Source organism: Lutra lutra, chromosome 10 (genome assembly GCF_902655055.1).
Source record: "Lutra lutra chromosome 10, mLutLut1.2, whole genome shotgun sequence".
Taxonomy (NCBI): Eukaryota; Metazoa; Chordata; class Mammalia; order Carnivora; family Mustelidae; genus Lutra; species Lutra lutra.
In genome coordinates this window covers 3,222,540-3,240,216 of record NC_062287.1, presented here as the reverse complement: position 1 = coordinate 3,240,216, position 17,677 = coordinate 3,222,540, and the positions used below count along the sequence as shown (strand labels likewise).

The window sequence follows — 17,677 nt, the reverse complement described above, 5'->3', positions numbered from 1 at the left end:
CAATGTAAACTCTTAGAATGTCTTTTCAGGGCTTCATGCCCCTCAAATGGAAAACTGTACAATTATTTAAACACTGTTGAAGTAGAGTGAAGAGAAAGTATCATTTATATTCAATAAATTTTTATCAAGTACCTACTGCATAAGTGGAAATGCCTGTAGAGCCTACTGGATATAGTGTCCCATTTTCAACATATTTAGATTAACTGAACACGTATATTTTACAGACCAACCTACCTTTACAAGTAGCACTCACCCTGGATATTTAGAGCTGACAAAGAAACTGGCCACAAACAGAACTATTATTTAACTCTAAAAAGAATGACTTTTCCACCACGATGAGGGTATAATACCCATTCTATTTGGGATTATTACAATTTTAAAATCCACTATTTTTTTAAACCTCTAAATAGATACACCTTAGACAGAGAAAGGAGAGTAAGATTAAAACATCATTAAAAAAAAAAAAGTATTAACCGAATGGTTCTTCCAAGTTAAAAAAGTTGAAAATATGTCATAAGATTCTTTTATTATTTCACCGAAGTTATAATACAGTATTTGATCTGTTTTATTATGCATTTCCTATTGCCCATCTGAAACTTATGAATCATTTCAGAAACTGAATATTTGTGGATTACATTGCAAAGGTGCTGTCTTACCGAAGGAAGGATTTCTGATGCAACTGGACTAAACTAATAATTGTTATGGCGCCAATATTTTTATCTTTGAAAACATCTGGTGATAGACTACTTTAGTGTTTTGGTTATTGCTTATGGTCGGATTTAATATACAACATCCTCCAAAACAAAATCTTCCATTCATTAACTACTGAAAATACAAGAAAACAACATGCTTTGAGATTGTCTCAAGTGTTTTGCAAAGGACATATCCAATTTAAATAGCATGTCTGTTTGTAAGGATAGCTAATTTGGGTCAACTGTATGGCACTTTCTTAAAAGAGCACTGCCATATTGAATTTATTTATCAAATATCCATTTTGCTATACCTTATACTTCAGATGAACCACAACAAAGGAAGGTATACTTTCAATTACATTTTGAAATTTGAATGACAAAATGGAATCGATTCGGGAAGAAGTGAAAGCCACCAGTGAAGATTTTAAAAATGCTCTCAATGAATTCCAATCTAATCTAAATTCTCTAGCAGCTAGGGTAACTGAGAGAGAAGATAGAATTAGTGATCTAGAGGACAAAATGATAGTGAAATTTGAATACTTGGGCTATTTATTATACCTATTATTTATTGTTATTGTAATAGGTCATAATTTTATATTATCTGTATTTCTTATAAATTCAGTTTTATATTGTCATGTGACTTTCCAATGATGTGAACAGTTTAAAAGGAAAACAGTATTAATATTAATGATTAACATTGATTATTACCAAATATTATTAAAGACAAAATAAAACATAAGCCAAAATTATTTGTCCTCCCTCAGGAAGTTGGGATTTATACCCAAAGTGGTACGTTCGAGTTAATCAGGTCTGGACTTACATAGTATGCAAAGTGAACACAGAATGTTCAGATTGTCCAAAGTATTCTTAGAGTGCTAAATTAATTCTGAGGTAGAAGCAGCAGCAGAAAATTATATCTGTCTAGCAGATGACCAACACTCTTCCTTCTTTAATCTGCTTTTCTGTCTTGTGAGTATACACAGCCTTTTAATGGCCCTTATTCACAGACAGACCAGATCCCACGGTTTGACAAGAACCCGCTGTAGGTAAATCACAATTAAAGTAAATCTAGCCAGTCATATATTATATCTTTATATTTAATCTAACATGAAAAATTTAAAAATCCAGTCTGTATCACTCTGAGGAATGAGTTCCATACTAATCTTTCAGAATACTATTTTTATCCTTTTGTACCCAAAGGCAGAGAACTTGATAGATGAGTCTGCCTCATACTTAGTGCTTACATTTCACCTTTAATCAGACTGGAAAATCGTACATGTATATGCTCCCAGTCAGTCCACTTAAAAAACACCAATCCCTTGACCCACGCTCTCTGACAACTGGATTTTTTCCCCCAAGTTCTACTAAGATTTGCCTTGAGGACATTTGGCACACTCATTTGTCAAAAAAAAAAAAAAAAAAAGTCCTTTTCTTCACTAGAAAATGTTTTTTCCTCATTTACAATTTATTTTTTTTAATATTTTAAGCATACACAAAATCTATTACTTGTGATTATGGAAAAATATGATATTGTTAACATTGTACTACGCCTGGATTCAAAATCAGTAGCCTCAAAGTTTAGCTAGTTTCAACTTTCTCAATCCCAACACGTTAAAGAATAACATATTTTTATTTTTATATCTTCTACTTTTTCATTTGTGTGCAGCTTCATCTCAATTTCCCATGTGTGCTTTACCACTAACACTTTATATAATATTTTCAAAACATAAATAAAATAATGCCATTAACATTATCCTGAAGGAGATTAACAAATGATATGGAGAAAGAAAAGATCAGTGTTTTATAGTTTCTATAGATGGAAGTCACAATATAAACTTTAGAATACTTAAGAACTTAATTTGTAAAACCAAGATAACATAAAAGTAATATACGTGCCATTTTAAAGAAAGTCTTTCCAAAATTTAGTAATAAAGATTAATATTTAAATAGTAGTTTACTGCTGACGAAGTACCATCTCATATATTTGGATCCTGAGTTATTTTTAAACTTAGTAATGTTTTGTTGATAGACTCTCAGGAGAGATAAAAAAAAAACTACTTAAAAAATAAATATATTCAGGTACTAAGCAGAATACTTTATATCTAAAACTACTTGCAATGTTGACATCCCTTTCAAAACTTGAAACAGAAAACTAATATCTGATAAAACCCACAAAAAGAACTATCCCAAAGACAGCTCTAATTCATGTATGTTTCTGCTGAACGGTGATTCCCTCCTGCTATAATGTAGATTTTCTCACTAAACACAACAAATGATCTTTCCTAATTAAATAATGTTCAGAGCAACTATAGAATTTCTGCAAAGTAACATTACCGCAGCAGTTTACAAAATGTCAAATGCTTGGACCTCCTTAGGAAACCAGGTTCTAAAATCAAGTAAGAGTTGGGTGCCAAAAATTTCGGAAAGCGATCATGGTATCTGTTAGACGAGTTAATGGCAAATAAATATGAATTAAAATAATTAAATCAATGAAACAGATATCCTCCAAATATTTAAAAACTCTATTTTCTATATGACTGACTTGTTTCTTGTGCTGACAGGACTTTTAAAATCAAAATGGACTCTACTTGGTATCACAAAAATACAAATCAAATGAAACACTATTACTGCAATGCAAAATTTTATATAGAATCTATCCCTACGCATTTTACATAATCTAGAGACATTATCTTAACACAAAAATTTCTGAACAGTAGTAAATTAGCACGTCAAGCTGAGGAGATATTTGAAATGTGTTTTCAGAATGAAAATGCTATGTGAATACTCTACTGATTGATTACATTTTAGAGAGTTTCAAGTAAATATATCATTGATTATATTTTTTTACACTAAGTTAGACTGTATTTTGGTGAGGGAGCACAGTGCCACGGTCTCTGTATTACAGCATGAGGTGAGGTCACTGGCTCAGTCCACTGAGCGGGATGACAGAGCAAGCTGGGTTGTTTCCTGAATTCAGGTGGATTGTGGACTAACATGATTTGGCACCAAGGTAAGGATTCATGGAGCTCTAGCCACAGGACAGATGCATTACGTGATAGTAAGAGACATTTACAACCCAGGATATAAGAGCAAGGCAGCCTCAAGTGACATCACCAGATCATCTGCAGCGTCAACCAACCGACCCGAGTATCTATCCTCCACACCAATGCTCCCCTCTGCCTCACTCTCAGCAAGACTTCCTTCGCCCTCCCCAGGGCAGGAGAGCATGTCTCTTCCTTAAAGGCAAGGCACAGGCTTCCTCAAGGGAGAAGTAAATACGAAGACACAAAGGAACAGAATAAAAAACTAGACGGAGTTCAATTATCACTAACTTGACATTCAGGTAACAGGAATACCACTGAAATGTGGCAGGAGAAATCAACTTGAAGTATCCAGACAAGAATAAAAATAAATAAATAAATAAGGAAGGAAGAAGAGAAGGGAGAAAGACTGCTGAATATCCCCGAGACTAAATCATTCATACACACACACACACTCACACTTTTTTTTTTTTTTTAACTCTGACTTGTTCTGGAACCAGTCAACTGTGGGAATCTTGCATTTCTTTCAAAAACCATTTTTAAAATAATATAATAAAGGAGAGGAGGGGAACTCTATTGCTTCATTTTAATTCTCTTCTAATTTAGCCAGAACTTGTGTTTTACTTACAAGCATTTGTCACAGCAAAACTGTTGGCTGTCTCAATGTTGTCCACATGAGGTACCAAATTAAAAGGAGCTTCCGACGCATTGGGGCTGGTGTTATGAAGGAAAATTGCTAATCGAAAAGCCGTGTATTCCTGGTCTGTGTTTCGGATGAAGAGACCACCTATTAAAAACAGCAGGAAAAGCATATTTGGTGTTTCCTCTTGGAAATGCAATACCCACCCCCCAGCACTGTCAAATCCACCGGCATTCGGCAACACACAGGATTAGGAAGCTTTCCCTGCCACATCTTGGGAGCGCCCTTTGTCCCTAAGGTGTATGCTTAGTATTTTAGTCTTTAGGACAGCTCAGCGCTTTAGTGTCCCAATCTGTCATGATCACAATGACCTCTGAGACCACTGAGCGTGTTTTCCTTCCTCCCTCTTGCCCTCCCCATGATTCCCAGCACACTGCTCCATCAGCCAAGCTGAGGGCATTTCTGTCTAAGAGGCATGCAGATGAACAGAACAGAGGGTTTGCATTAAAATGCAGAAATCAAGGGATGTGGTGACACGAATGGGAGAGGAGACATGAACTTTGTTTTCCTGCGGTTCCTGGACTCAGCCTAATGAGCCCCGTTTTGTTGCACAGTTCACGAGAAATGATGCAGTGTTGAGGCTGAGCCTGGCTGGAAGAAATCCAATAGCTGCGTCCCGTAAAAAGACAGGAGAGGAGATCAGCAAGGAAAGCCACCGATGGGTAGGGTCGCTGGCAGCGGAGTCCAGCGGGAGGAACAGGAGCAAGAGAGACTCAAGAGGAAAACAAAATAAAAGGAGAGAACGTTTCACGGAAAAGGGATTTAACTTTGGAATCGGTTAACCAACAGCGAGCAAAGACAGGGGGGTGCGGGTGGAAATGCTTTTTGCCCGAACAGTGTCTTTCTGGAATGAGCAGAAAGTGGAGAAGCTCAGCATGGGAAGAAGCGTGTTGAAAATACAGAATAATAATTTTAAAAACCCAACAAACTCGACATCCCTTCATGCTCTAGGGAGAAGAATGAGAAGAGACAGCACATTCAATATAATCGAACCCCACGGAGGTTTTTTGTTTTGTTTTGTTTTGGTTTTTTTTTTCCAACTTATTCCAACCCCACTTAAGCGACTTGAACCCAAGGTGGCAGTGGGAGCATGGCGAGGAGAAGGAACGGGTGGGCAGGGTGTGCATATTCCAACTGAACCAGCGCCCGAAGAGGCAGTCTTGTGCACAGGGGCGACGCGAAGGGAGAGGCAGAGGTAAAGGGAGCCGCCGAAGGTCTCCCCGAATTGCTCACCGGCAACTCATTTAACTCACTTTCGGATACCTGCCCCAGACACCCACATGCACACCGCACCGGGCAGAGCTTACCTATCTGCACGCTGCTCGGAAAGGCTCCCATGGCGAGTCCCCAAAATCCAGAAAACAACAAGACAATCTGTCTGCAAATAATCCTCATCTTCTTTTCTCCTCTCCCTGGTGCGCGCTCTTTCTCTCACACGCTTGCGAAAGGCTGTTCAGAGAGGCATTGACGACGATGGCGCTAAAATTAAAAACAACAAAAAAAAAAAAAAAAAAAAAAAAAAGAAAGAAAAGAAAAAAAAGGACAGGAGAGAGATGTAGGTGGTTGGCGATTATGACTGCTCCCCTTCAGCAATCCATCGCGAGCTGCCGGCTTTTTCCCGCAGTCTCCATAGCCCTGAGAGCGGTTTCCTGTCCGGCTGCAAATGTTGCACATGCAGAAGATGGTGGTGGCGTGTCTAGTGGCTGCTCGCCGGGACGAGACATGCGCCCTGTCCTCGCCTCCCTCGCCCGGCCCGCGGCTCGCCTTCGCGCACACACACCGACACTGCGCCGCGGCCGCCGCACGCGCGCCCGGCCCGCACGCCCGCACCCGCGCGCCCCTCCCCGAGCGCCGCGCTACCTCCGCGCGCCCCTCGCCCCCCGCTCGGCCGGCTGCACCCCGCCGGCGCTCCCCGCGCGCCCACGCTCCGCGGCCGGGCTGGAGCCGGGCTTTCCCTGCTCACCACTCGCCCACTCCCTCCTCTGTTCTCCCCCGGCTCGCGGAGGGACCTACTCCGGTGATGGGCACCCCCTGCGCCCCTTTCTCCGCTTCTCCCGGCGCCTCGGTGTCTCCGCCGCACTGGGCAGGAAATCGGCCCCGCGGGCGGGGTGCGCAAGCCTGGATCAGGGGCTCGGGGAGTTAGTGGCTCCCCAGGCCCCCGGCCCCCTGCCGCATTCTTGCAGGCTTGCGGGGAGGACCGGCTGCCTCGCTCCCCGACAGCCCTTGCCCTTCTCCCAGCCTCGCCCTCTTCTGCCACTGGGCTGCGCGCGGGGGACTCCGGTCCTCGCTGCAGCAAAGATTTCTCACCAGCAAACAGCCCGGGAATCTGGAGAGCCTGAGACAGGAATGGATGAGGTGAAGGGGCCCGGAGAGGCAGAGGAGGAGACAAGAAGGCAAAGGGCAGCCCCAGCAGGTTTAAAAGGCCGGCACCGAGGAGGAGAGAATTGGAGGAGGGAAGGCAGGGGAAGAGACCCAGGGCAGAGATAACATCCTTGGAAAAAGAGGGAGGACCGAAAAGTTCATTTAAATAGCAAAGTTGAGGGTAATGAGCGGGATGGGGAAGAGCCTGAGAAATGAGAACTTGGGGGGGGTGGGGGGGGTGGAGTGGGGGGTCCAGTACGTTGTTTGAAAGGCACGAGGCAGGACTAGGAGTAAGAACTGCGTGGAGTGCAAAGCGGGGAGAGACACTGAAGCCTCCTTTCTTTCTAGCAGCCCATTCTGGGGGACACTTTCTCTGTGTGCTGTGGCCCACTTCCGGAGAATAACCTGACGCGTTCAGGGGCTGACAAAGGAGAACAAGCAGTGCTTGGGGCAGTGGGCACAGGAGCTGCGAGAAAAGGGGGTATTTTTCAGGCACATCTTTTCTTAGCTGGGGCTCTGGAATATTCACCCATCTCCGTTTCACCCCCCTGAAGACTTCAGCGCTGCCTTGATGGTGTCCATGGTTGTGTGGACTGGGAAGAAGAACGCGGATTATCCTAGCAAGTGTCCAGGCTCTGGTGTGTTCCTCCAGGGGCACCGTGGCGAGGTCATTTCAGCAGATGGATGGAGTCTGTGCGAACCCCCAGAAAGTGACCCTGGCAGCTGGGAAAGACAGGTTTCTGATTTCCTCTCTGTGGCCTGAGGTCTCCTGCTGTCCACAGTAAATGCAATCCACTAATGGATTAAACGGTGAGAGAAAGCTTGTTTAAATCTTTACACTTCTTTGGATGCTATTGGTTGGATGCTACTGTTTGAGGGCCTGGAAAGCTGGGTCAGAGGAGTTCATTAAGCTTCTGAGCAATCATTACAGGTAAAGATTCTCCTTGAAGGTTAAGGAAACTGAAGTTGAGTTTCCCGTTACATTTTCAAAAGAATACAGCAAGTGTCCATGTTCACGCAGTGCAACGTTTGGGAAAAGAGCAGAATGGCTTAGGTTAAGTGGAATTCTTATGAGGGCCTCACCTGGTTAGACGTGTTTTTGACATATGCACTACCCTTACCCCTTCAGGCCTCCTTATACAACATATCACCAATTACCTGTATTTGTAATTTGTAAATGACATTTCATCATCCCTGCTAAAACTTCAGAGTGCTTTTCTCCAGAGTGTTTTCTTTTTAAGTTCTGAGTTTTGTTTTTAATGTCACATCTTTTTGTGGTTGTTGGTACTTACCCACTTTGCTGTGACATTGCACCACAGAGCGTTCTGACAAAAAACAACGTAATTGTAAGTAATTGGATTACAGTATCATACATTTGTCATCACGGTGTAGAAGACTTTGGTCTTGGGAGTCAAGTGGGAGTTGAAATGTTTTTCTTTTTGTCTTTTCTGTCAGCACAAAAAAACAAGGCTGTAGACAGCATTCCGCTTCTCTTGTAAGACAATAAATAGACCACATAAAATTCAAGCTGAACTTAAGTTAAATTAAAATTTCAAAACCCACCAAATCATGAAACTCATCACCTAACTGGGCAACAAGGGAAGCTCTGCTTGATGCACAGAGAGAATTAGCAACTTTTACTCTCAAAACTAAAAGACTTGAGCTCGCCTGTGAGGTAATGCCACCCTCAGTTTAGATTCAGGAGAAGTTTTCGGGTTCATCTCACCACCATGATGACACCTTGGCTAACAGAACCACAGGTGATAACTTAAATGTATTTTTCTGAGATAGGAATCTGGGTATTTTTTTAGTTTCTACTTTGTCCAGTTAATGAGAGCCCCCATTTTATTTTCTAAATCTGAATGATCTTTCTCTGTATACCTCTATCCCTCTACATAAACACCTCTAGATATTTCCTCCTGTCATACCTGTCTTTAAGATGTTCCAAGAGGGAAAGCATTTGGACTTGGTTACCAAGGAAGGCAAGTGGGGTTGTAGCAGATTATGTGTATCATAAATAACAGAAATGATAATCGAGAACGCTGAAGACAAAACAGTCACGAATAAAAGTGTGGCTGGAGTGCCTGGACGGCTCAGTCGGTCGAGCATCCAACTACAATGTCAGATGAGGTCATGATCTCAGGTCTTTATCATGGAGCCTGCTTCAGACTCTCTCTCTCCCTCTCTCTCCCTCTGCCACCCCCCACCTCCCAACTCTTGCTCCTTCTAAAAAAAAAAAGTTTTTTAAATAAAAATAAAAATGTGTCTAATAATGGTAGGGCTGGCACTTTCACTTTTAGTCCTGAGTGTCTGGTCCTCTTAACCATTTCATAATTATGACTCGAGTTATACCTCCTATTAGAGGGAACAATTACCAGAGTGTTTCTTTTTTTTTTTTTTTAAACATTTTATTTATTTATTTGAGACAGTGAGAGAGAGCATGAGCGAGGAGAAGGTGAGAGGGAGAAGCAGACTCCCCGTGGAGCTGGGAGCCTGAGGCGGGACTCGATCCCGGGACTCCAGGATCATGACCTGAGCCGAAGGCAGTTGCTTAACCAACTGAGCCACCCAGGCGCCCTACCAGAGTGTTTCTTTGGAGCATTTGTAAGGTAAAAGATCCTGCTACATCAGAATGAAAAATTTAAAAGGTTATTACTAGCTGAGAAAACAAAAAACCATACACACATACACATACACTCGATTTTATTGCTTTTGGGCTATTTTAAGTAAATATTTTCACAGTTTTCTGAGCTGCAATTTACTCATACAAATGAAGGTATCGTATCAGAAGATCTCTAAGATTCCCCACCACTTCCCAAATCTCTAACCCTTCGAAGTCAACTCAGTTCTGCTTTGGGAAAGGCCCTGGTGCTGTGGGGGGAATCCCCAGATGAGTAAGTCATAACCTTCTACTCAAAACCCTCACACACTGTGTCATAATATGGCCACAGAGAGTCAATGAATCAAGGAACAAAGGGGGCTTTGTGGAGCTTTTTCAATGAGAAGAGATAAATACAGATAGATATAGTTTAGTAGGTAGAAAAAATGGTGTCCGAAGAGTGCAGTATAAAGCACACATTGCTGAGCTGTTTGGAGGCACAAACATGGGAGTGGAGAGGTAGATAAGAACAGAAGTCAGGTTGGGGCATATCAATTTAAGTGCTTGGGATATCGAGTAAACACACACACACATACACACACACACACACAATCATGGTGATTTTTTTTTTAAACTCGTGACTGATGTATAATCTGTAATAGTATCATCAGATATGACACTTTTAGAAAGGGCACATTCTGGGGAGTGAGAGTCAGGGGCTGGTTTGTCGCTGTGGACCAGGAAAAGCAGGGGCTGAGGCTAAAGACTGGCCTTTCAGAAAGTCAGGTGAGATGGGGCCGGATTGCAGTGGATCATACAGAAGAGAGAGGAGGAGGAGCAAGGGAAAGAGCACTGCTGGGCCAAAGCTGACAGGGCAGGCTCTTCAGCTGCTGGGGAGGCATGGAGAGTGTGCCTCATACTTCAGGTCAGGGATATCCCCCGAGTTCGAAGCCTGACTGCTCTAAAAAGCAGCCGCAGTCTTCGGAAGGTCGGTAATGCCTTCAGCTGGGGAAAGGAACCTGGGACGAGCAAGTATGCTTGGGAATGAGCTTTTCAATAGATGATGCACACTCAAATAATTACATAATGAGCACCTGCCATGTGTTTATTGTCTAAGGGCTGGAGAAATAAAAGTGAGCAAAGCAAAATCCCTGCGCACACCAGAAGATTCCCCACCAAGGAGCTGGAGTGGTGCAGAAGCCCTATGTAGACCTCACCGGGTCTACAGAACATTTGTGATACATCAAGAAACTCATCTAAAGGTTAAATTCGTATTCAAGGTTGTAGTCCTAGTAAATGTTAAAGCCAGAGTTAGGGCTAAAACTCACGCCTGGCTGATTTCAGAGACTATGCTGTCGCCATTAAAATCTACGGAGCTGATGAGCTTCAGGTGCAATGAGAGGTCTGGAAGCAGAAAAGTAAACTGGAAGAATCCACAATACTTAGAAAAGCAGTGCAGTGTACTTTTAAAAAGCCTCGGGCTTCTAGATGACAAGCCCTTCACTTTCTGGCTGCATTACCCTGGACACGTACTTAGTCTTGCTGTTCTGAGAGAGTCTACGTAAACTTTCAGCACAGTTTTGGCACATGATAGAAAATTCTAATTCATAAGGAGTTGCTAAAAAATGTGATCAAGATTCCAACAGAGGGAGGCACTAAATGCCATGTGTGAAAAATAGGAAGGCTAATTCTGATGTGAGGGAAATTTAGGAAGAACTCACAGAGACAGAGAAGTTGAACAGAATGTTTATGGATGTGGAGAGATTATCAGGTGGAGAAAAAATTATGTGCAACACATGAGAAGACATATGTCTTTTTGGCAACTTCTGAAAGTTCACCATGACTGTATGGGTTGCACTGGGGGATGTGCTGGAAATGAGGCCAGAAAGCAAAGCAATGAAGGGATGGCTACAAACTGACTCACCCAACAGGTCCATCTTCATGTCCTCGAGATGCAGAAATGATGGAAGTCCATAAGCAAAGGGGAGAAATGACCTGATTTGCATTTTAGATTGAAAATCCTGGCATGAATATGGAGGCCGGAGTCAGACCTCTGGGACCTGGAGAAACAGTGTAGGTGAAAAATTACCATGGGAACAAAACAGCAAAAGTGAAATGTACCATTTGACCCTGAAATCATACTTTTCGTTTCCTAGCCTAAAAATGGCCATGGCCAGAATTACCAAAGATACATACACAAAGCTTTTTATTCCAGTATTATTTATCACCACAAGCCACAAAACAGCCCAAATGTCCATCAAGGGGAAGCTATCTTACTAAGCTATGGGCTATCTATACAATGAGGTGCTGAGCAGTCATTCAAGTAAAGAGGGGTACCTTTATGTACCAGCATGGAGCGATCACCATGGACATACTATATGAGAGCAAGCCAAGCAGAGACGAGTGTGCAGCACACTAGCATTTACCTAGGAGGAGGAATACTTCCTCTAGGGACAGAAAATCAGGATGGAGAGAAAGAAGAAAATAAATCTACTCAGAGTTGCATTATTTCAATTTATTTTAAAACAGATAATTCTGGCTTATCCTCTCCAGTGGGATATCTCATAAAGACAAAAATAATTGCAAAAAACTGCCTGCACTGCCTTCACTAATCACATTGTTGATGCTAGTATTGACGTTGCTATTCTGAGAATGTTGTGTATATACTGTTGCATGAAGCAAATGAATGATTATGCTGGTGGTGTTGGGAAAGCATTGAGGCAAAGTGATACATATTTAAAATCAGAGGGTAAGTAAAAAACCTGGTGGTTCTCAATTTGAATTGGGAGCTGCACTGTGATTTGTTTTATTTTGTATTTTCCATAAAATATGCAATTTTTTCAGTTCTACACGCTGATAGCTTAGACATAATGAATAATCTATTAAAAGTCAGCGTCCCCCAGCCCCATTTACACCATTTGTAGTACCTAATACCATTTTCTACTAAAAGACATCCATGCTCCTTGAAAAAATGACTTATTCCAAGCCTAGGGAAGGAATTATATAAGATGCCCCTGGAACACGGTATCACAACAGAAAACAAGGAAGCTGTTATAATTACTGAGATCAAGTCGAAAGTTTTCAGGAACCAACTGGAGTATATTCACATTGGCTGAAAATGGGAAAACTGAGGTATCAAAAGAATAATGCCTGAAATATATTATAACACATCCCTGTTAAATCCATGACATCATAATTTAAAAACTACAGATAGAAGCCTCACTGGTCTCTTTATTTATTAGGAAATCAACTCGGATTTTTTTTTCCAAGTATATTCCATTTTCCAAGTATATTCCATTTTGGAATAGTTTGTGATTTGCATAAAAGTTTTTCCAATGTACTAGTTTCCCTATATCCTTCACCTTAGTTCCCCTTAATGTTGCCATCTTGCATCACTGTGGTCCATTCATCAAAACTAAGAAACCAGCGCTAGCATGTTACTATTAACTAAACCCCAGACTTTGTTTGGAATTTACTTGCTTTTCCATTAATGTATTTTCATGTTTTAGTATCTAGTTCTGGATAATTTATTACATTTAGTTGCCATATCTCCTTGGTCTCTTCTATTCTGAGAATCCTCTTCTTTGTGTTTTAGACCTTGAGAGTTTGATGAGTACTTTTGGGTCTTCTGTAGAAATTCCCTCAATTTGGATTTGTCTGATGCTTTTCACTTGATTAGACTGGGGTCATGGGTTACTGGTAAGAATACCATAGAGGTTAAGTGTTCTTATCACCTCATATTCAAGGGATCCATGCTAGTACCATTGATACTGCTTGTGTACCTTTCATCAGTTGGTTAAAGTGTGTTTGCAAGGTTTCTCCACTGTACAGTTACTATGTTTCCATTCTATATTCGATTGGGGGAATTCAGTGTGACCCAGAATGATCATGTGTATTTCCTGTCTCAGCCACAGCATGATACATTTCTTCAAGAAGTCCTGTTTCCTTTCATTGAAGAATGATGTTTAAAAATCAAAATCTTGGGGCACCTGGGTGGCTCAGTTGGTGAAGCACCTGCATTTGGCTCAGGTCATGACAATCAGCGGGGAGCCTGCTTCTCCTTTTTCCTCTACCCCTCCCCCTGCTTGTGCTCTCTTTCTTAAATAAATAAAATGAAATCTTTAAAAATCAAAATCTTGATAACGGGTTTGCTCATTGTTACTGGGATGTCATTGCTCACAGGTTCTCACATAGGACGCAGCCAGTATACTAACCCATGTATCGATATATTTCTGTCATTGCTTCTTTATCCATCTATATGTGTATTAAGCTAATCATGGGTTCACACTGATCACTCCAACTCAAATCAGCACTACAGAGCTCATTCTAACCTACTTTCTGTGTTTTGTGCTTGTATATCACAGCACATCACTGTTGAATCCATGGCATCATAATGATGATTTTAAAAATATAGGTAGAAGGCTTCCTGGTTTGCTTTATAGAATATAGAACCAGCTTATAATTTCTCTCTAATCATGAGAAACCTGGCTTCCAGGATCAAGAAACATTTACTTATCATATCAACCTGAACTTAAGTTTTCCAAAAGCAATTGATATTTTGATACTGGTGATTACTGAAAACCCATGCCTATTATTGCTAGTTATCTGCATGCCTGGAAAACATTGACTCCCATAAACATTGGTAATAAATAGGTGACACTGTCCATGGCATTCTGTCTTATACAAAGATACTGCATCAGCCAGAATAATGCCAACAACTTAATAAATTTATTTATGTGTTTATTAGCTAAATCATTTCTTATCAGGGCCTAGTTTTGTTTTTTTTTTTTTTCTTTTTGAAGGTGTATATATTTTTCCCCAATTAACAGTTTTTTACTTTCATGTATTTTGCTAAGGTCACTTTCCAGCCACAGGAATAATACCCGAGTGCCTCACGGAGTGTGCTGCTTTACCTTTGTATCTATCTGTCACCCTGGCTTGAAATCAGCAAACTAATCTTGCCCTATAGCAGCTGCTTGATTAATCTTTTGTCATCAATCCACCTCACATGGTCTCTCCATGAAGCTGATTGACATTGTGCGTGACTTTAATGCTGATAAATTATCTCTCTTCCAGAACCACAGAATCCTCATTACACCAAAAAGATTACTTTCCTTGTTTTATGTTCCTCATTCCTCTCTGGAGTCACTGTAATTGAAAGAGGTCACCAAGAAGCACCTGGCAGTCTTTCCCTCATTCACGCCTTCATTCATCAAGTATTTCTAGAACATTTACCACGAATCACGGTATCAGGATGGAACGGAAGAGTGTTTTATCCATTATGGCATTTGCTCCTCACAATGACAGGATCCCCAAACACACACATACACAAGTGAGTACAAAGAATTATGTTATAAGCCCTACATTAGTGGTAGAAACTTGATGTGAGCTCCTTTAAGGCAGGGATACTGTTATATTAAACATCAATCTACCTCATCTACCCTAGTTCTATCCCTTCATTTTACTACCCATCCCAGGATAGGAATGACCAAGAAAAGCATCATGAGAAAGTAGATATTTGAGCTTGACTATAAACCAATGACAGGTTTTCATTAGTTAAAAAATGGAGAATTCCAGACAGAGGGAAGAGGTAAGTGAGCCTTAGGAGCAATGAGTAGCCCAGAGATAGGACACATGAAAGGGATTAGTAGTCAGGGAGGCCCAGAAGTTTGAATAAAGTCAGACTCTAAGAGCCTGGCATATATAAATATTAAATAAATACTGGAAAGATAAATTGGCAAGTGACTCAAAATAGGGCCTTGAGGGCGCCTGGGTGACTTAGTGGGTTAAAGCCTCTGCCTTCAGCTCAGGTCATGTTCCCAGGGTCCTGGGATCGAGCCTCGCATTGGGGGAGGGGGTCTCTGCTCAGCAGGGAGCCTGCTTCCCCCCCCCCCCCCGCCTCTCTCTCTCTGTCTGCATCTCTGCCTACTTGTGATCTCTATCTGTCAAATAAATAAATAAAATATTTTAAAAAATAGGGCCTTGAGCTACACATTTCTCCTCTACCGTGTTTACTAACAGACACTACAGTATTTCTTCTAATGATGAACCCATGGGCCATTTTGCTTGGGTTGACTCATCTACAAAGAGTTGGTGGAGAATTGATAAAAGTTACTAGGATAACCACACTTTTCCAAAATGATTCAGATTTTTAGTTTATTTATAAAAAAATTTTATTTATTTATTTATTTATTTATTTATTTAGAGAGAGCATGTGTGAGCAGGGGGAGGGGCAGAGGGAGAGGAAGCAAGAAAATCTCAAGCTGACTCCATGCTGAGCAAGAATCCCAATGCGGGGCTTCATCTCATCACCCTGAGATCATGATCTGAGCTGAAACCAAGAGCTGGATACTTAACCGACAAAGCCACCCAGGTACCCAGTGATTCACATTTTCAAAAGTGAATGTTAGATTAAGTTTTCTAATTTAAACATCTACACTAGACACAATCACAAAATACACATTCAGTATTTTTTTTTAAAGATTTTATTTATTTATTTGTCAGAGAGATCACAAGCAGGCAGAGAGGCAGGCAGAGAGAGAGGAGGAAGCAGGCTCCCTGCTGAGCAGAGAGCCCGATATGGGGCTGGATCCCAGGACTCTGAGATCATGACCTGAGCTCGAAGGCAGCGGCTTAACCCACTGAGCCACCCAGGCACCCCCACATTCAGTATTTTTAAATTTAATTTTACTTTGGACAATGTAACAGTGATAGCTACAACTGTCCTTTGGTAAGCAACTACTGACAGAAGTGTAATTTTTAGTTCTTAAAACAACCTTTCAGTTTAGGCAGTCCCAGCTTTGTTTTGGAGATGAGAAAATTAAGAGTTTCGAGGAGTTAGGTAACCAGCCCAATCTCACCTAGCTAGTCATCACAGAGCCTTGGCAGGATTCCAAGCAACATCTTTCTCCCTAAGGGCTGTGCTTGCTTGACTCTTCCATTTCTCACCTATATTTAAGAGAAAAGTCAAGCATTTGGTTTGCACCAATTATCTTTCCCTTGGTTCTGACTTAAGCTGAAGCATAATGAAAGAAAAATTAATGAAAGAAAAAGTATGTACATTTGCATTTTTGTAGAAACATTAGTACTGACTGAGTCATTTAACGCAAATGCTGTAGTAGCAAAGTCAGATCAGTTACATGTATTACCTTCATTTAAAAAGAAATGTTTGCTTGGTTAGGAAAAAGAAAGTCTAAAGAAAGGAAAATAAAGGCAGACACTCTAGTGATACAGCCACCTCGTACTTCAAATAACTGATGAGATTATTCTAGAGTTCCCCTCTTTCTCATTATCAATCATATGCACCCTGTTTATCGAGTTTAAGTCATATACTGAAGATTCTCTCTCCTGTTTTTCTTTTTTCTTTTTTTTTCCTTTTTTAGCACCTAAGAAGATTGAGTTGTGTGTACTTAGTCACACCCCATCCAACTGCCTTCCCTTGAAAATATCCTTGGCTGTGACTGAATATATTTTGCATAGCATTTTTAACAAAAATAACATAAAGCATAATGACTTCACTTTCAAGATGATCCTGTTCACAAACCTGCCTGTTTTTCTGACTGTTCCTGTGCAATGTGTGTTTGCCAAGCACACCTCTTAGCCCAATGACAGAATTATAGGTAAATTATTTATGGAAGTATTCAGTTACTATCATTTCCAGATATACTGCTGAAACCTGATTATTTCTGTACCTTTATTTTATTCTAGAAGAATACAAAAAATATGGTGTTGAAAGTAAGAAAATATATACAGTTATATCATGTGATATAATTTTGCATATAAAATCAGATGTGTATTAAATAATTATACATAATAATTTAATAATAAATAATTATTAATGGTTATTTGGGAAATGTGGGCTCATGGGTAATTTGTATCCTCTTTTGCATATTTTTATGTACTTTCAAACTTTTCTAAAATTCATCTGTATTGCTTATATACACATAAAACCATTTTCAAATATGGCGTGGTGGGGGGAGCTTTACTTTAGCTGAATGTTTCCTAAAGAACAACCTTCAGAGTAAAGTTTCTTGTTAGTTTATGTGGCCTTTAAAGTCTTTATGATACCTAATGAATGTAGATTTTAAAAAAATATTTCATTTTAATCTACTGCACATTAATCAGATAGGTTACACTTCTATGTAACGTTTTTAGAGATTGATAATATCCATGGCTCTGTTACTGTCTGTGAAATAGTAGGAGACAGCCACAAAATTGATCACTAGGTTCCTCATAGGGATATATGGGCGGGGGTAATGTGTACTGTACAGAAAGTAAAATATTT

The 17,677-nt window shown here is 40.6% G+C and overlaps 2 protein-coding genes across 11 annotated transcripts in view; one reads left to right on the top strand and one right to left on the bottom strand.

Moving 5' to 3' along the window:
• Window positions 1-6,907, bottom strand: part of GRIA4 (glutamate ionotropic receptor AMPA type subunit 4) — a 398,776-nt gene extending 391,869 nt beyond the window's left edge. For 7 of the 10 annotated variants that reach the window (XM_047690815.1, XM_047690814.1, XM_047690820.1 and 4 more), the window contains exons 1-3: window positions 6,447-6,559; window positions 5,741-5,912; window positions 4,362-4,520 (exon numbers count right to left, since the gene is read on the bottom strand). In XM_047690815.1, coding sequence (XP_047546771.1) covers window positions 4,362-4,520; window positions 5,741-5,828 — 247 coding nt within the window. In that variant the 5' untranslated portion in view covers window positions 5,829-5,912; window positions 6,447-6,559. Of the gene's footprint in view, window positions 1-4,361; window positions 4,521-5,740; window positions 5,913-6,293; window positions 6,316-6,396; window positions 6,416-6,446; window positions 6,560-6,740 lie in introns of those variants that run through there. The other 3 variants (XM_047690816.1, XM_047690818.1, XM_047690817.1) reach the window with 3 other exon arrangements.
• On the top strand, window positions 6,006-7,603 carry LOC125078611 (translation initiation factor IF-2-like). Its single transcript, XM_047691535.1, has 2 exons — window positions 6,006-6,788; window positions 7,349-7,603. The coding sequence occupies exons 1-2, from the start codon at window positions 6,006-6,008 to the stop codon at window positions 7,364-7,366; spliced, it is 801 nt and encodes a 266-aa protein (XP_047547491.1). The 3' UTR covers window positions 7,367-7,603.
• Window positions 7,604-17,677: the final 10,074 nt, after the last annotated feature.